Source organism: Ambystoma mexicanum, chromosome 10 (assembly GCF_040938575.1).
Source record: "Ambystoma mexicanum isolate Mex_15411 chromosome 10, UKY_AmexF1_1, whole genome shotgun sequence".
Classification (NCBI taxonomy): Eukaryota; Metazoa; Chordata; class Amphibia; order Caudata; family Ambystomatidae; genus Ambystoma; species Ambystoma mexicanum.
The window spans coordinates 81,893,745-81,913,635 of record NC_090932.1 but is presented as its reverse complement, the minus strand read 5'-3'; the positions used below and the strand labels follow the sequence as shown (position 1 = coordinate 81,913,635).

General features: G+C 46.4%; 1 protein-coding gene across 1 annotated transcript; it reads right to left on the bottom strand.

Moving 5' to 3' along the window:
- Positions 1-10,659: 10,659 nt before the first annotated feature.
- On the bottom strand, positions 10,660-18,781 carry LOC138492819 (uncharacterized). The gene is made up of 3 exons (XM_069620170.1): positions 18,533-18,781; positions 13,028-16,236; positions 10,660-12,553 (listed from the first exon to the last, which is right to left on the bottom strand). The coding sequence occupies exons 1-2, from the start codon at positions 18,779-18,781 to the stop codon at positions 15,076-15,078; spliced, it is 1,410 nt and encodes a 469-aa protein (XP_069476271.1). The 3' UTR covers positions 10,660-12,553; positions 13,028-15,075.
- Positions 18,782-19,891: the final 1,110 nt, after the last annotated feature.

The following is a 19,891-nucleotide window of genomic DNA, read 5'->3' as shown; positions in this document are numbered from 1 at the left end:
AAGCAAAGTGAAAGTGACAGTTCACAGAGATCACCTTGTAAAGACACGTGACCCCAGATACACAGAGCGTCCGCGTTTCCAATGTAATCCCCAGCGCTTCCTAAAAGAATAGCAACATACTGGATGGCCGAACGTACGTGTACTAGGCATTTGCTTCCTGAATGATTCTGGAGATGAATAGCGCGGGGAAGGCAGAGAAACAGACGTAAGTGGTTGTGTAGTATGTTTCCTGGAATGCCTCTGTGCCCTATGATTCCTGACAAGGTCCAGGTCCAGATGTAATCCGAGTGCCGTGCATGACACCCTCACACTAAACAACATAAACATAAAACAACATAAATAAAAAAATACCTGACACCCAGTGTATTGGATGACTTCTTTTGGTCCTGGGCAGATCCTGCTGCCCCAGCAATGTCCAAAAGTAAATTTCCTCCAAGGAACAAAAGAATCTTAACAAATGTCTTGAAAAGTGCCAAAGAAATAGAAGTTCATACAAGTAAAATCCACTAGCAAAGGTCTCTTCCTTGCTTGGTGAAAAGATTCTTTCTTTACTGTTCCACAAAGAAAATAAGAACACCAATGGAGTTTCCTGAATGACTTCCTTCCAGGAAAATATAGGTAAAGCTGACAAAAGTACTTGTCCCACTTTGCCAACAACATCTCTGCTTCCAACTTGTGCGGCGTCTTATGTACAGTTTGTCAGGATGTTCTTGCTTGAGGTTTGCTCCTCTCTCAGTAACGTCCTCCTGCAATACAACTAAGAGTTCAGGCTCCTTTGCCCCACAGTTAGCTTCAACAGTTCTGACAAATATTGACAGCCAAAGTCCTGGTACTGCTACTACAACTTCTGCTGTGTAATTTTCTATGATAACAGCAAAGGATAGGCAATTCTACAAGATGACATCTAACTCCACAGGCTGGCAAGGCACTCTTTTTGTATACCATTAGAAAGGACAGCCTCTATTGTTTTACTCTGAAATGTCATGTGACCGAAAATTAAATAAAGCCAAAAAAACAAAAATAGAAAGGGCAGACTCTTTGTCTGTCTTGCAGCTACCATTAAATTTGCTTCTGGCTTCTAGACCACTTCGTATTCATCCAACCAGTCTTTGCCATGTAGATAAGAAACAGCTTTGGTGAACAAGTACCCAGCTCCCTTTCCCCGGCTTTGTATACACCTTTCCTTCAATGTTTACACCAAAGCAGTTGTGCCACTCTCCCAGCTTTGGATGAAGACTCTTGGGTAACAATACATTAATCAGCTTCAGAACATAGGTGTACAGTTATTTTTTTTTATTTTGTTTCAAATAGGTTTATTTGAAACCAAGGCAGGGTGGCAGCAATACAGCTTTTTATCAAGGCATATTATGCATCATATCGAAATCCCATCTCTTTCCTCCCTCTTATGGTCGCCGGCCAGAGTTTTAGAGCTTCGAGTCTTCCACTCCTGTTTCATCCCCCCTCCCTCCCGAAGTGTGCCCCCAGCGTCCAGGACCCACCCGACCAGTTGGGGCTTATGGGTCAATGCTGGGAATTTCCGGTCGTATTCTAATAGTAGGACCCAAATGTTCTGGAAACAGTGGAGGAGACCTGCTTTGGCCGCTGTTACTTTCTCTGCAATTAGTACGTCCCATATCTTTACCCACCAAAGGGACATGAGAGGGCCATCCGCAGATTTCCAGGAGCAGGCGACCACTATTCTCCAGCAAGCAGGGTCAAGTGCCTGGTTCATATGGTGAAGCCGAAAGGTAGGGTAGTACCAACGCAGTAGGATTTTGTAAGCACATTCCCTGTTTGTAACACAGGTGGATGATGAATGAGTGCGGATCCTGATTTCCACCCAAGTCTGGTCCTCCTTAGGGTGGCCTAGGTCTGCCTCCCATTGTGCTATGCATCGGGGTTTTGGGGCGAGAAAGTCTCCCTGGAAGTGTCTGTATAAGGTTGAGATCTTGCCCCGGGACAGAAGATCCTTAATAGACAGTTCGAGGGCCGTAAGGGTGCGAGTTGCTGCTTGGAGGGTTTGAGGGTGAGAGCACCAATGACGAAGCTGAATATAGGAGAATCTGTCAGTATCCTGGAGCCCGAAGGCCTCTTTACATTGTGCAAAGGTGCGGGGCAATCCTCCCTCAAACAGCTGACCCAGAGTCTGAAGTCCCCCTGCAGTCCAAGTTTTGAAGTTCTGGGGATTTGCCCCGGGTGAGAATGCCAGGTTAAGAAACACTGGGGATGAGGGACTCATTCCCCTCGGGATCCCTTTCTGCTTCCGAGCCTTGTCCCAAGTGTCTATGCTATGTTTGGTGGATAATAATAGCCCCTCCCATCATCGCAGCAAAGGAGACGGGACATGTGGGAGAAAGCGCAGGGGGAGAGATAGGCGTGATTGTTCCAGTTCCACCCATCTGGGGCGACTAGTGGATATTTGCCATGCTTGAGTGTGCTGCCACCTGATATCCCTGTAGATCAGGAATGCCCAGACAACCCAACCTTGCATTACCTAGGATTGTTTTTTGGGGGATCCTGGCCTTTTTCCCCCTCCACATGAATCGAAGCATTTTCCTCTGCAAATCGCTAAGGCTGGGCGCCGGGATCGTGACCGGCAGGGATGATCCAGCATACAGGAATCTGGGGAAGGAAGTTAATTTTACAGGCAGTGATACGTCCCATCAGTGATATTTCTTGGGATGCCCAGCGCTTTAGTTCATGTTCCAGTTCTTTAAAGAGCGGGGGAAAGTTTACATGATGTTTCCCCTTGGGTTTGCAGGAACTTGGATTCCTAAATAGGGGATAGCCTTCGTCTTCCATTGGATAGGACATATTGCGACCAAGGATTCCTGTTCGTCTGGGGATATTCCTATTCCCAGCGCCACAGACTTGTCAAAATTAATGGAAAAGCCGGTGGCCCTTCCATAGCTGTCAATTTTGGAGAGGGCACGCACCAGCGAGGAAAAGGGCTCTGGGATGGTAAGCAGGACATTGTCTGCATATAGGGCAATTTTATGTTGTGAGGGGCCGACCTGGAGGCCCTTGATATGGTTATTCAACCTCATTTTTTGGACGAAAGGTTCCATGATAAGTGCAAATAAGAGCAGGGATAGCGGGCATCCCTGCCTGGTTGTGCAGGTTAGGGAGATTGGGTTGTAAAGGGTGCAATTGATCCTGAGGAGGGTTTTTGGTGATTTATAGTTGGCCAGGACCTTGGTTTGAAACGCCAGCCCCAACCTGAAGGCTTCCAATGTGAGCTCCATAAAGGTCCAGTCCACCCAATCAAACGAGTAGATAACGTCCAGGGCCATGAGCACTAATCCCTGGGAGTCCTGGGAAGCAAGATCCACCAGGTCTAAAGCTCTGCGTATGTTATCGCCTGCAGATCTGTTCTTAATAAATCCGGTCTGGTCAGGATGAATTATATCGGTCAAGGTGTGTGATAAGTGAGTAGCCAGAATCTTGGAATAGATGTTGGCATCTATGTTCAGCAGGGCGATTGGTCTGTAAGAAGCAGGGTTCCTCGGGTCTCCCCCAGGTTTGGGTAGGACGACAGTGATTGACTCTTGCATGGAGGGGGTTACAGAGCCCGATTCCCTAAAGGAGTTGAAGAGTGCTACCAAAGGAGTAATCAGTTGGGGCCTAAAGATCTTGTAAAATCTGGTGGAATATCCATTGGGGCCAGGGGCTCCAGATTTGAGGGATTTTATGGCTTCCTCGCCTGAGATTGGAGCGTCCAGGGTCTCTCGGGTTGCGTCTTGCAATCGGGGGATTGCTGCTTTCTGCAGGCATTCTTTCTGCTCCCTCTGCTCTTGTGGTGGTGCGGTCATCACCTGTGCCAGGTGGCCTGCCACCAACCATTACTTTTCTAGTTCACCGTACTCTATTACACCCTGTGGATCTCGTAGCCCCATTATTGTATTGCTCCTCTTCATTTTAGCGAGTTTGGCCACCAGCAATTTGTTCACCTTGGTGATTTTTACGTAATAGAATTGCTTGGCTTTGGCCAGCAATTGCACTGTGTGCTCGATCTTTTTCCACGCAGTGCGGATGGCTTGTTGTGTTCTTGGGGACCAGCCTTTTTCCTTATGGATTTCTTCCACTTTCTGGAGTTCTTCTTCAAGGATCAGAAGAGCTTGTTGCCTATTCCTGTGGAATGCCACCACGTGGGCTATCAACTCTCCCCGGATAACCGCTTTCATAGCGTCCCAGGTATTTTGTCGGGGAGGTATCTTCGCTAGGATTTTCTTTGAAGTTCTTAATTGACTTCTCTAATGCGTCTCTTAGCAGCATCTCGTAGAGCATCGGGTCGTATAGGGTCCACCTGCGTTGGGTGGTGGGAGTTGGCTGAAGCACTCGAATCTCTAAGATTATCGGGGCATGGTTGGATAAGATCCTCAACCCTATAGATACATTGTTGGCGTAGGCAAGTACTTGCGGGGACGTCAAGAAGAGGTTGATTCTTGAAAAAGTTCTATGGACATAAGAATAAGGTGCACAGTTCTTACATGCATGTGATTTACTTTCATAAAACTCCCTCCATCGGCTTGGGTAATGCTTGTTCTGGCTTCAGCTTCTACTACGTCTACAATCTCCTGCTTCAGCCTTTAATGTGTTGCAAGATGTGCATCTTCTATTGAAAACAAAATTAGGCACACCGAATTGCTTTTCAATCTTGAACTGCCACTTTAAAGAGAGACGCGTTCCCACCTTTTGGTCAGTACTCAGCCTCCAAGGTATCAGGAAACATTGTTTCATGCACGTGGTCCCTTTAAACAATACTTGCAACTCTTTGGCAAAGTCAGTTTAACTTCAATTGGGCTACTGGCAGCGTCTTCCATGTTAACTGGAGCCACGCGACCGCTGGGCAACAAAGTGTTACTGATGTTAGGAGGAAGAAAGGCTTTTCATTACACGCAAGAGTTTCAGTTAAGTGCCTGCTACTTTCCCATTGACAAATTCACTTCCCATTTCTGCGGTTGATTTCTACCCGCTTATATTTCAGTGCAAGTGCAATTAAAAGCTGGCTACTGTTACCAGCAAGGAACTTCTGCTTCTCAGGAGTACAGAGCTTCCTTTTCCGACTCCCTTACGAGTGCTACTACTGCAGGCACTCTTGGGATCCACACCCCTTTGCACTTACTTCAGCTCTGCATTTAGAGCAATGAGGCACACCTGGAAAGACTGCCTGTTGCCGACAGTCCTCTGCCGTGCTGACACAGCTATTCAGGGGTTGTGAGCACAGGATCAACTCAGAGTTTGCAATTGGAATTTGCCTCTCTACTTCGGCGTCCCTGCTGTGGTCCCACTTCCTTGTAAACTGCTGGCTAAGTGCTCTGCTTCTGCTACTGCCAACCTTCCAGCTCCTGCCCCAGCTTCTTCCCACTGATCTCGAAGTGCCTAGGTGGAATGGTGAGCTGCTGATAAATAAGTGCAGGACTGTGATGGGATAGGCCGGAGGGTGCCAAATGCTGGGGGTAGTGGAGGCTATAGGCGTTTGGGTGTGGGAGGTCAGGACCTAGGAGGACATGCCTGCATCACCTACAAAGCTACCTCCGCAGGCAGACCACCTTGCTTGTTGGCTAACACCTCTGCCAGATCTCGACAAAAGCCCAATAGGATTACTGCCACACTCGAGACTCGATGGGTCTCCAAGGAGAAAACTAGGAAATAGCCATTCTCTTGCTATGCTCTGTTCCTATGGATTTCTATCCAAGCAGCAATACAGACTGATCCCTCTCTCCTCCTGTTCTGCAAAGAACTGAAACCCTTCCTATTTCAGTCACACCTTGACATTACCTAGACTCCGAAAATACTCACCGGCCACAGGGTGACTATCTGTAGCTCAACAAAGTGCTACTGTGTTTATTTTTCTGCAGTCACACAATACTGCGTTACTGTCTGTCTGTCTGTCTGTCTGTCTGTCTGTCTGTCTGCCCCTTAACACCTGTTAATGTTACCCTAATTCTGCTGTACAGCGCTCCACTGCTTCTTAGCTAGGTCTGCCCTATATAAATATAATAAAATACATTTACATTACACAACAAATATTCACCCTTACAATTCCTGTGAAAACCCCCAACATGACCACTGTGCAATGCTGGTTATGATAGGTTATTTATAACGCGCTTAATATCCAGAGGTTTCTAAGCGTGGACCTGGGGGTCGAACCTGTGTTGCTCTGTGTCATCTTGCTTCCAAGACGAGCACGTTGCCCCTGAGCTATACTCCCAAGACGCTGCACCTTAAAACCAGCCAAAGCCCTATCCAGAAGAATCCACAAACACATAGATACCTCTGCACAGCCTCATCTAGACCCCTTGTTTACAGACCGATTCAGACACATCTATGCACAACTCCAGTCTAGACCCCAGTCTGCACAAGCCAGTCTGTATACCCGTTTTCCCTGCCCTATCCATACCTTTCTGTATAATACCATCCACAAAAAAGAAAATCACTTTCCAACACACTATTAAAAAGGTACATTAAGGTGCCACTACAAAACAGGCCCTCCAATGCCACCTCAACAAAAGTCCAAAACCCCTCTGTCAAGGTCCAAAGCGGTCCCACTTATAAAATGCCATATAAAACCTATCCGGCGTAGGTCTATCCTGAGGCTCCTCTCCAAAGACCCACACAAAAAGCATCTGAAAAGGTCAGATCCTGGTGTCTTCTACAAAGCACACCCGGATCACCTATACAAATGTCCAATCCAGCCCTTACTGAGCAAAGCCCCATCCACAAGTACTATGACAAGGTCTAATACAGGTTCCTTCTCTACATAGCACCATCTGAAACTGTTCTGCAAAGATCCAAAAGTGCTTCCCTCTCTATAAACTCCATCCAAATCACCTCTAACAAAGAACGATTCTGATATATTCTCTGCAAAGTACTATCTAAAAGCAAGGACAAGATCCAATTCTGCCCCCACTTTACATTGCACCTTCCATTACATCTCTAACAAGGGTTCATGTAGACCCCTCTACTACAAAGCTCAATCCAGCTACCCTTCCTCTAATCCGACCTGTACCCCCTGCCACCACTCAAAGCCACCCCTACAAAGCCACATGCTCCTTTGTTGGAGGTAGTTCGAATTCTCCTCTACATGTACCATCCTGACCCTCCTTTACAAACACATTGTTCTCAATGTCACTGGGCCTAGTGAGATTGTTGTGTTTATTCTCTCCACTGTTCCCCTCCCTTTGCCTGGTCGTGCTCTGAAACACCTGTGTATGAGCGCGATATAAATAAAATATCATATCATACCATGTGCCCCGTTTACAAAGCACCACACGTTACACTTCCACATCTCAACTTACAAACCTGTTCCTAGTCCCGTGGAGACTACTCTTCACAGAACCCAAAATGTAAAACTAGTTTATTGCAATTCACCTCTCTGCAAAAAAAAAACATAAGAAATCTGCTCTTCTGTACAAAAAAAAATAAATTAAAAAAAAAAATAATAAAATCGATCACTCAGCACTGGAACAGAAAAATAAATCATTATGCCGGAACATGTCCATCTTTGCACAGGACAAATAACATCCATCCCATACCTCTGCGGTACAGGACACATCTCTAATACCCCCTCTAGGCATAGAATGTCATCTTACTCTTTGCATAGAGCGAATACCCAACAGTGTTTTTTGTGATGTACACCTGTCCCTTGGTCAAATACCCAAACACTCCCTGCTGTGAAAGACAACAAATCCCAAACTGCTCGGCTCTGCACAGGACAAATACCCAAGTTTGCACTTTCTGCACAAGACAAATACCTACGTTTGCCACTTCAAATGGCCAAGTACACCCGCTGCACAGGACAAACTGCTCCTTTATACTGGAGCACAATGAATCCACCCTTCCTCAATATCCAAATGTGTTCCTTAGCACAGGATAAATGCTCAAGTGTGCCCGTTTTCATCAGTGCTCGACTACAATGCTGTCTTAAAGTCCTGCCTTCCAGCTTGCAATGAGAGGAGCATCACTGGAGCTTCTAACAACACAGCCAAACTTTTCCAAATCTGCAAGGAACATGCCAATCCACTTGCAGTCTCCGCCTCTCTCCTTCCTTCCCAGGCCCTCTGCACTGCCTTGGCCTCGCACTTCACATCCTAAACTCAGGACATCGTGTCCTCACTCTCCTCCACCCCATCTCCTCTCCCACTCCTACTGCTCTGCCTCCCTTGGCCCCCACCCCGACCCCTTCACTCTCCTCCCTCCTGCCCATAACACCAGACGAGTTCTCTAAAGTGGTACGCTCTATGAAGGCTTCCTCCAAACAGGTGCTCCCCTGCTCCTCCATAACCATTAAGGATAACATCTCCTCTCTCGCCCCAGTCCTTGCTAACTTCTGTAACCACTCCTTCGCCTCTGGCTCTTTCCCTCTATCCATCAAGCACTCCCTTATGCACCCTCTCTTAAAAAAGTAATCTGCTGACCCCTCCTGCCCAGCTAAATATCACCCTATGTCTGTTACCCCCCTTCCTGGGTAAACTCTTTGAAAAGTTGGCCCTCCCCCAACTGCCCCTTCATACTGATCTTGTTGGCTGCCTCCATGACCACCAATCTGGATTCCGGGCATCCAGAATTGTGGAAAATGCTCTCCTGAACACCTGTGAAACCATTCTGACAAATCCCGGCTCAAACTCTCCTGCTGATCTCATTCTCCTCTGCCTTTGACACGGTCAATCATTCCAACCTCATAAAACAACTCACCGACCAGGCACTGGACTGGCTGACCTCTTTCCTCACTAACCGCCCTTCCCAGTTGAAATTAGGCCCTTTCTCCTCCTCCTCCACCATGCTCTCTACCTGTGGTGTCCCCCAGGGTTCTATCCTATCGCCCTGGCTCTTCAATATCTATCTTGCCCCTCTAGCTCATCTGATCTTCTCCTTTTAATCTAATTTCCAGTGGTATGCCGATTTCACACAACGATCCTTCAAACCTCCCTTTACTTCTCCCTCTTCCCCCGCTCTCATCCCCAACGGTCTGTCCGCCATTCAGCGAGCAATCTCTACCTTAATGCCAGTAAGACGGATATCCTTTTAATCAGGACACCTGTGCCCTCTTTTCCTCCTACCCTTTAGCCACGCTTCTTGGGCCTTCTACCCCCAACATCGTGTGAGGCCAAAAACCTCAGGGTCATCATCGATTCTGCTCTCTCCTTACTCTTCACATCATGGACCTTACCAAAAAGTCCCACTACCAGCTCCACCTCTTCAGAGGCATTTTTCCTTTTCTCACCTTCCCCCAGAAGCTCAATGTCTCCAGAGCTCTGGTCCGTTCTAGGCTGGACTACGGCAACAGCTTCTTTCTCAATCTCCCTCTCTCCTCCCTTGGCCCCCTCCAACTAATCCAGAATAAGGCTGCAAGACTTATCCTTGGCATCAAGCCCAGGGACCGTATCTCCCCAGCCCTAAAATCTCTCCACTGGCTCCCGGTGGCTGCAAGGATCAAATTCAAGACCCTCTGCATCAACCACAAGGCCTTCTGCAGCATGTGACCACGCTATCTCCAACTTTCACTCCAAATATTCTCCCCTGCTAGAACCCTATGCACCTCTAATTCCAACTCTCTGACTGTCAAACGTTTCTCTAAGCAGAGTGGTGGGCAGATCTTGCTCCGTGGCTGGTGCTTCCCGTTGGAACAGCCTCCCTACCCCTCTCAGATTTGAGAGGGACCTTCTTAAATTCCGGAAACTGCTCAAATCTCTGCTCTTGTCTACCTATTTCCCATCCTTGCTAATCACTCCACTGCCGCCGTGACCCGTGGCCTGATCCTCACAAACCCCACAGACTCTGAGGCACTTCCTCCCAGTCATCATCAGCCCCTCGCACCTCCCTACACACACTGCCCAGCGGGCCCCTGCCTTGTGGCTCCACATACCACCCTTGAGAGCTGCCTCTTAGGCCTTCCCTCTTGCGCCCTCCTCCAGCACATGCCCACTCCTCTTGCGCCCTCCTCCAGCACATGCCCACTCCTCTGCTCCACCTTTCCTTACCCCTTCCCTGCAATTCTCATCAATACACTTGCACAGCCGAATGCCACAAGGCCTAGTAGGACCACAACTGTATATATATTATCGTTGCTTTTTGCCACTTTTATTATTTCCCATTTAGCCTTGTGGTGCTTTGAAACACTATTCTGTTGTATAAAGCGACTTAGAAATGATAATTAAATCTAAATGATGGAAATGTGCTAAACTGAAGAGCACTGCAATGCTCAAGTATGCTCAACACATCTCCCCCCTCTGCTGCATGTAAGAGACCCACACACTAACCCACTCCCCCGGGCAGGCCAAATCGCCCCTCTGCTAGGGTGACCTAGGGTGACCAGATGCCCCAATTTAGTCTCGACAGTCGCAGAATTGGGACCTCTCTCTACACTGTCTCGAGAGTTTAAAAAAAATAAAAACTCTGTACTGGTTTTAGGGAAGGGGACTACTGACAGCTCCATTCCTAAATTATTGAATATTGATAGTGGGCAACACTTATAAATGAAACAAGCATTGGAATCCTTTACATATTTTCCTGTATCACATTAACCAGATTTCTAACATTGCACTGTCGGCTAAAACCCCCAACCTTTCTGGTACCATTTACACGTATTACCTAATTGTGCCACAAAGCCTAGTTACAAAACATTAATTGGAAAAAAAAGAAAAAAGAAAAAAAAAATTGCAGCAAAAGCTCCTTTATTAATGACATAATTACATTATAAATCCCCTCATTTCATATGGAGGATAGCAGACCAGTACTAGAAGTACTGCGTGGTGGGGTGTTTTGAGTGTCCCCTTTGGTAGTCCTTTTATGTGTGTGGCCGGCCCAGCTTTTTTAATCTTGAAAATCTGGTCACAATAGCCTCTGCACAAGAAAACAATAAAAATAAATAAATAAATAAATAAATAATCGCCTCTGCGAATGTCCGGCATAATTGTAAACTGTTATGCTGGACATTCGCACCAAAATGTGTCCGTCCGCAGAGTATAGTCAAGTATGTCCCGCTGTACAAAACACATCTCCCCTTTCTGTTGCACATAACAAACCACACAAATACCCCTCTCCAGCAAGCAGGAAAAAAAAGCCACTCAGAGAAAACAAAGAATAACTATCCACATTACTACTGTCAACTGCCATACTGGAAATTCACCTGGGAACAGAAGAATGCCGGTGCTAAGCTCCATTGCACAAAAAACACCATAAGGAATCACCAAAATACACTGAAAGACCCCGTCCTGCAGGCATCCCAAATCGCCCTGTTCCACTAAACTAATAACCAGGTCCGTGATAGCTGTAGGACTTACTGTCCACCAAATTCGCTTGGTAACAGAGGAATGACTGTTTATCAGCTCAGTGGTTGAAATTGAAAAACTATAAAAGGGTGGAAAATCACACACGGGCCAGGGTGGAGGTGGAGTTTGGAGGAGGGGTGGAGTTCCAAGAGGGGCTGGGGGTAGGGGAGGGGTGGGGGGGTAGGTTGGTGCTGGCTGATGAACTTCACTCAAAGGAAATGTTCAAAATAATAGTTTAAAAATTGGGCAATTTCTTTCATGTTGCTTCTTTCCAAACTCCACACTGTACATCACTTCCACTTTAAATCACTTCCATGAGAGTGGTGCACACAAAATACTGTTGGTCATGCACCGATTTTTAGTACATTAAGGGATCCATAGACACGCTCTACGGTAGAAAGCTACCAGTAGACACTTGTTGACCCCATCAGAAATCATAGACAATACCCAATTGCACAAAAACATGTACCATTTACAAGTTGGCACCAACCTACTAATGCCCCAGATCAACTATATAGTTCTACACACAAGTGTACTTGCATCTTCAGTTTCACACAGCAGCACTTGAGCTACAATTACATTGTTGATTAGTAGCAGGGGTTGATGTAGCAACCAAACTGGGTTGTGCGGATGTTCCAATTCCATTGTTTTTCTGAATGATTGAGCAGGTGTGTGGGAACGTGTAGGTGTCACTTCACTGTCTAAACAGGCATGACCGTCATACTGTAACAAGGACACACTGTTGAGAAGACGTGGTGATAGTTGAGCTTGTCAAATTAGATCTGTCCAACAAAACCTTTGTAGCAGAAAATTGACTCTTACTTGATTGTTCAATATTTTGTGGATGTTGCACAGCTACATCTTTGGGATCTGCAACATTACACTGAGACATCTGCCGATTTTCTGCTGTGTCTTTCAATTGTCCAGGTGAAGTAACAGAGGTGGGTTCTGAGGCAGGGACGTGGGAGGAATGAAGAACACTAGCCATCCCGGTCAAAAGACTAGGATTCCAGCTTTTTTGACCCTAACTGAACAGCCATTACTAAGTTTGGGAATAGTCTGTCTCCACCCATCAGCTTTTACAATAAAATTCTTTGTTTTTTCACTGCATCTTTTTCTTATAGTTCATGTAACACTCTTCCTTTCCAGTGCTTCCCAGATTCCACAGTAGCTGCTTTTTCTCCTCTTCCTTTCTTTCTAAAGCCTGAATTAGTCCCTCTGCATCACAATAGGTTTTCATTATTTCGTCAAATGTGTTCTGTTTCTTAATACACCGTTTCCTGGTTGCGGATATGAAAAAGACAAGTTTAAACTTCAAAATTTGACTATCAATACAATAGACGTTTTGCTTAAGCTGTACACTGGGGTACGCATCTCCCCTTAAGCGCAATCCTATCCATCCCCTTAGTTTCATTTTTGCTCATTCTTGTTTTCCTTGGCGCTTTCCCTCCCTCCCCATGTAGCTACCCAGAACTCAGTCTAGCTGCACTCATACTCTGACCTGAACTACGGTCCCCGATGGGGGATCATACCAATGGTAAATGGCGCTCTACAAATGTCCAATAACATAAGAGTAATCATGTAGACCATGTTACTCTAGAGGAAAGAGATGATGTAAAAGGAGTGGTGGGCATTGTGCAGCACTCATCTGTATGCGTGAAAAAAATTGAATGCCTTAACGTAGGGACGTCAGATGTACCCTCCTCCCCTAAACATCAAATAGATGGACAAAAAAATAACAATATATTGCTTACCTACTGACTGGAAATGCACTGCTGCTTTGAAATCCTTTTCTTCACATATTTCTTTTCTACTTTCATCAAGACCCTCGATCGGCCATTTACAATGAAACTTCACGGAATTGCCAAAGGCTCAAATTCCCCATCCTTTCAAATACACAGAATTGTCGGAATCAAAGAAAAGCACATTAAAGAGTACCATGATTTGAATTATTGCCTAAAAGAAGAAACACAAAAATAAACAACATAAAGTACATTTAGTATACTCCCAAGTATTTGTGAAACTTGTCTGTACCCAAATCCATTAATATATAGTGGGTTTGCTATGGACGTTCCTGCCTGATGTGTCCCTATTTGTGAGTGAAGCGTCTCTTGGTGCTTGGTAAGTTTCTCAAAGACTTCCACCCGTTGTGGCTTCAACTAGTTGCATCTGCTCGCTAATAACATTAGAGGTGGGTGTTCTGGAGAGGCAACGTGTTCTTAACTACAGAGCTCGTGCACCTAAAATGCTGCAGTCATTTTGTGAGTGTCCTTTAAAAGACAAGCACCTGTTTCAGTTTCTTAAATGTAAATATCAACCTTAGAGTCTCTCAGCTTGCGGACAGCAAAATGTACAGGAAATTATAGGGACGAGAAATAAGAGGGTATGCAGGGACAGAACCCATGACCAAAGTGATCTTTACTGGGTGAACAAAAAGTAAAAATATTACACCTTGGCAGGCAGGCCTTTGCTAATATGAGCCAGGCACCATCCTTCAGAAGAGTCAGAAAGCCCCTCCACTCCCCCATAAGCATTGCTAATATGTCATAAATTATGTACTACAGCTGAACTACTGTAGCGCTCATGAGCACTGGAAAAATGCTGCAAAAAAGTCAACCAAGTTGTGGGCAAATTTTGCAGAGGCATGGTTTCTCACACATGCGCCATTACCTGATACACGTAGATGGCTTATTACTTAGAGGGCCGTTTGCACCTATCTGAGGAAGGCATGGACATATTCATGTGGAACATTGTAGGGACATTGGAGCAGCAACAGTGTTGAAGCCAGAGAGGGGCAGCCAGTAGGAGCATGTATCCCCTACTTGGCGACGGTTTGAAAGCGATCAGACTGATCAGTAGAACAGTCATTGTGTGAAACTAGAAAGGGGAAGGGAAGGAATCGCCCCACCCACGAAAAGGGGGCCTCTGTATGCTGAACAGCTTGGGTGCCTTAAGGCAGTGGCCTTCAAACTGGGGGGGCCCGAAGGATGGTTTGCGAAGCTCTTTAAAACAGGATTATTGTGACTGTTTTCAATAGAAAATATAAGCATTTGTGGCTGAGGGTCAGGGGGCAGCCGGAAACTAATTCTTTTTACTCAAGGGGGCAGGGGGCTCAGCATAAAAAGTGTTGAAGACCACTACTTCAGGGGAATAAAGTGACATCCCACTTTCAAATAGCAAAGCAATTATCAGCACTCCTTTACCCTGCAGGCCAGAAAACTCCCGCAACCGTACCAGTCCTCCATTACACAAGGCTGCTGAAAAATCCAGAAAAGCGAGAAAATAGCTCCAAGCTCCACAACATCAAATGAGACTGAATCGGTCCCATCATTAGAGACAAAAAAAACACCATCATCATCATAAAAAGCATTCCCCCCAGATCATAAACAATGATCAGAAAAGATATTTTCAAATGATATATGATATGGCATTTATAACGCGTCTATACAAGGCGCGACGAGGCAGGGGAGGGAGAACAAAGGGAGGACAGACAACGATCCTACTAGGCCAGGTGTCATTCAGATCGCGCAAGTGCATGGGATGGGGGAAGGGGAAAAGTGCAGGGGGAACGGGGGAGGGACAGTGCAGTACATGAGTATAGAATAATAACAATAAGTAAAGGTAATGGCCAGCAGGGGGCAAGTGCAAAGGTAAGTGCAGACATCATGTGTCAATTGCTGGTAGTAGGACTGTAGGGATACAAAAAGAGTCCCCAAGAGCAGGGGTTGCCAGGCAGGCAGTGCAGGTGTGTGTGACTGGAGGCGGAGGGACCTGGGCCCGAGAACAGAGGGTGGCCAGGTAACTAGTGCAGATTCAGTTTCTGCCAGGGGGTCAGCAGGTGAGGGGAAAAGGCAGAAGCAAAGAGAAATGTTTTGCTGTGCTTCCGGAACCGGAGATGGTTCTCCTCAAGTTTCACGGAGGCAGGGAGGGTGTTCCAGAGGGAGGCCCCAGCCGAAGAAAGATCTACAACCAGCTCTTTGCTTGAAGAAGCAACTGACTCTGAGGGAGTTGGAGGCAGATAAGCGAAGAGCTTGAGAGGGAAGATATTTAGGAAGAGAGAGTTGAAGGTATTGGGGCCCCAGAAGGCATTGTGAACAATGCATAGGGTTTTGAACTTGATCCTTGCAGCCACTGGGAGCCAGTGCAGAGATTTTAGTCCTGGAGAGATACGATGCCTGGGCTCGAGGCCAAGGACAAGTCTCGCAGTCCTGTTATGGATGAGTTGCAGAGGGCAGAGAGTCAAGGCAGGCAGATTTAGAAAGAGGTTGTTGCAGTAGTCCAGTCTACAGAGAACCAGAGCTCTGGAGACAGTGAGCTTCTGGGGGAAGGAGAGGAAAGGTAAAATACCTCTGAGGAGGTGCAGCTGGTAGTGTGACTTCTTAGAGGCGTCTGAGATGTGAGGAGAGAAGGAGAGTGTGGAGTCAAAGATGACCCCGAGATTTTTAGCCTCAAAAGGTAGGAGGAGGGCCAAGAGAACGACAGGAAAGGAGGGAGTGGGTGTACCGATGAGGAAAATCTCAGTCTTACTGGCATTAAGACAGAGGCCATTGGCAGCACACCACTCCTGGATAGCAGACAATGAGAGGAGAGGTAGCCAGAAAATGAGCCGAGTGTCATCCGCATAGCACTGTAAATTTGGGCAGAGCGCAGCAATGCGGTGGGCAAGAAGTGCCAGGTATAGCTTGGTCAGCCAGGGAGAGAGGTTAGACCTCTGGGGCACAACACAGGTAGAAAAAAAGATAGCGGAGAGGAAGGACCCAAGTTGGACCTGGGAGGGTCGGTCAGAGAGGCAAGAAGTCAGCCACGCCAGGGCCTGACCGGTGGTACCCAGGTTATCACGGAGACAGTTGAGCAGGATGGCATGGCTGAATGTGTCAAAGACAGAAGAGAAATTAATGACAGTGGTCACAACTAGCCATGGCAAGCATTCAACAATAAATACGTTATAAAGTTTACAGGCAAACTATCTTCAATAAACTGCTGAGGTGCAATGGTTGGTAAAAACAAACCGCATCGTAGGGGCAATAAAATCCCTCCAGGAACCTCATCAACCTATATAGAGAATGGGACATAAGTATAACTAGAACATGCAGTAATCTGCCCGAGTCCCTGAAACATACATGTGTATTTATTAAGTAATGTAGCGATTTGCACAAAAGTGTTGAACACAAACTAAACGTAGATGGAGGAAAGCACGAGTCATGGAGGGAATAAGAACACCGTCCCTTGTGCCCAAAGACAGGCACAACTTGTGAACTGGGGCAAACAAGGTGTTTATACGTTCTTTAAAATAAACAGCGTAAAAGCAATTGAACAACTCTGCCTCACGGGTATATAGCATCCATAACTTCCAGCAGTGAAAAAACAATATTCAAAAGCATTACAATACAAAATTATAATCTTTGAATGCCAGGCAGTTCACTTTTTATGGGGGGCAGCTTTACAGAACCTCTTTAGGGGTGCAATGACCTTGAACTTGAAAACAGAGTACCTGTCCTGTACACTTTTCACATATCTCCAACTGAGGTATATACTGTAAACAATCTTCCCCAGCTTAAATAAGGTGGAAAGGGGGGTGGAGGGTTGAGGCTCTTCTTTAATGCATATCTTTCCATTGCTGGACAATCAATGGATGGCACTTAGAGAGTGGCGTTCTGTGCTTTTACTTTTTTTTGTTGGCTGCGTTCAATAACTTAAATTAAATCAATGATCAGACCACGAGCAATGTTAAGAGAAATAAAAAAGATGGAGGGCATCTGTCCACTGTTTTACAAAGGTAGCGGGCGCCCCTCTCTCGCAAGAACAGACATGATAACCTGTTCAGTGGTTATTAACCACTTGAGAGTTCGCAGCCACTGCTTTTACTCACTGTGCCTTTCACAGATGGGAAATATCCATTTGCATATCAGTCTTTGTCCTGCCCAGGGGCAGTCCAGCACCGAAATACAATGGCAATTCCAATCTGAACGAGAGTACCACCAGCAACCCCATACACGTGTTTCACCCTTGTTGGGGATCATCAGTGAGGTGAAGCTGATGCCTCTCTAAGCACAGTGAGAGGGAGACCACGTCTGGTTGCCCCCAGGAGACCTAGGGTTACCAATCCCAGGTTCCTTAAAAAATAGTTTTACAAAGGTAGCGGGCGCCCCTCTCTCGCAAGAACAGACATGATAACCTGTTCAGTGGGTATTAACCACTTGAGAGTTCGCAGCCACTGCTTTTACTCACTGTGCAAATGGATATTTCCCATCTGTGAAAGGCACAGTGGTACTCTCGTTCAGATTGGAATTGCCATTGTATTTCGGTGCTGGACTGCCCCTGGGCAGGACAAAGACTGATATGCAAATGGATATTTCCCATCTGTGAAAGGCACAGTGAGTAAAAGCAGTGGCTGCGAACTCTCAAGTGGTTAATAACCACTGAACAGGCTATCATGTCTGTTCTTGCGAGAGAGGGGCGCCCGCTACCTTTGTAAAACTATTTTTTAAGGAACCTGGGATTGGTAACCCTAGGTCTCCTGGGGGCAACCAGACGTGGTCTCCCTCTCACTGTGCTTAGAGAGGCATCAGCTTCACCTCACTGATGATCCCCAACAAGGGTGAAACACGTGTATGGGGTTGCTGGTGGTACTCTCGTTCAGATTGGAATTGCCATTGTATTTCGGTGCTGGACTGCCCCTGGGCAGGACAAAGACTGATATGCAAATGGATATTTCCCATCTGTGAAAGGCACAGTGAGTAAAAGCAGTGGCTGCGAACTCAAGTCGTTAATAACCACTGAACAGGTTATCATGTCTGTTCTTGCGAGAGAGGGGCGCCCGCTACCTTTGTAAAACTATCTGTCCACTGTTGGTTAGAGAAGAACAAGTTACTTACCAACTGGTAACGTTCTTTTGACTGGATGTTCCTCCCACGTATTCTTGATATATGTATCTCGCCCATCGCCTTCTGGGATATGATCAGCCGCCAAGCTAACAGTTCCACAGGGTATAAGTGAATCGAGCCAACGTACAGTTAACTTTAGTGGACTTCAGGGCCATGCTGCCTGAGGTAAAGACCTTGCGAGCCCATGAATCAACTTTTTAATCGTTACTATCCGGGGGAATAGAGGGATAAGCAGACTGCTTTGTTGAAGTAGCAGCTTGGACTACCACACTCTCAGGCGTAAGATGTTTGCTGAGATAGTCAAGGTCTATACTTCCTAGAGAAGTTCCTGTTAACAGCAGGTCCAGATTCTGGAGCCTCCCAATTTGATATCACCTTCTTCTGAAGGGCCTTATGAAAGACCAAAACTAGGTCCTTCTGGTGACTCTGGTCCAGGAAGTCCGTCATGTCATCCTGCTCGTAAATTGGTGAAGCCCTACTCCAACCTGTGTACTCAGTGACTCTATTCATAAGGTTTCTATAACCTGAATCAGCAGGGTCTGATGGGTCAGGTTTTCCAAACTCCAACTCTGGTGAAGTGTCGAGACCACTAGCAGATTGAAGGGAATCACAGAGGTCCTTCATCCTTGATTCTGGATCAATCAATTCTTCAGGTACCTCTCTAGTGCCAAACAAACTCCCAATGCAGATATCTCCTCATCCAAAGCATTTTCCTCTTCATAAATGGAGGTCATTGACTTAAAAAAAAGTATTTTTTTCGGTACAGGTTTACATGTTTTCTCCTGCACCGTAATGTGCTTCGATGGAATCGAAGAATCTGTCGACGGTGTCGAAGACGGTCTCGAGAAAGGGGTAGATGTATTAGAAATCGGCATCGATTTTGGCATCCAAGCAATCGGCGCAGATGGCGTCCACAAACTCGAAGACTGACATTTTTAGCTTCTTCGACAGCCTCGGAGATGGACTCTACTCGATACCTTAGACTTTGTCGGGTCGAGTATCTCCGGTTTACTACTTGCCTTTACCCTCCCCGAGTCGTCCAAAGGAGTGACGGGGGCATGGCTCTTGCGTGACTCTTGAGTGGGTTGAGGCCGCATTCTCAAAGATCTGCATCATCTCTACCGTAAAAGCATTCCATTTACTAGGGGAATCTGACCTAGTTGGACATCTGATTACCTCTGTAGAGGTATATGATGACGAAGAGGGAGACCTATGGCATCTCTTCTTTGCCTTTCTTTCGAAGACGAAGATTGTCTCGACTGACTCCTTGACCGGGACCTCTGAACGTTTACGCCTAGTGGAGTCCTTGGAGCCCCAGACTTTTTGTCCTTCTTCGAAAAAGCCTTGAAAGCTTCCCTCCCCACTGCCAGTTTACCTCTGCGTTCTCGGAGAGCTTTTTCAGTCATGGACTGACAGGATCCGCAGTCGTTGGTCCGGTAGCCGGAACCCAAACACCAAAAGGCAGACACCGTGAGGATCGGTTATCGACATCTTCGCCCCACAGTCATAACATTTCTTAAAACCCGACTTTGGGCTCGACGGGGTTGAAGAAGAAGACATTTTTCATTAGAAAAATTAAGCTCGCCGTTATTACTCGAAGCAAAGCTATCGGAAAAACGGAACTGAAGACAACAGGCGTGGCACGAGTTACTTCTACTTCTGGTGACGTTGACACACCACGGCGACCCTCAAGGGACATCAATGCCACATTGTGCACAGCACCCTCTGCCGAGA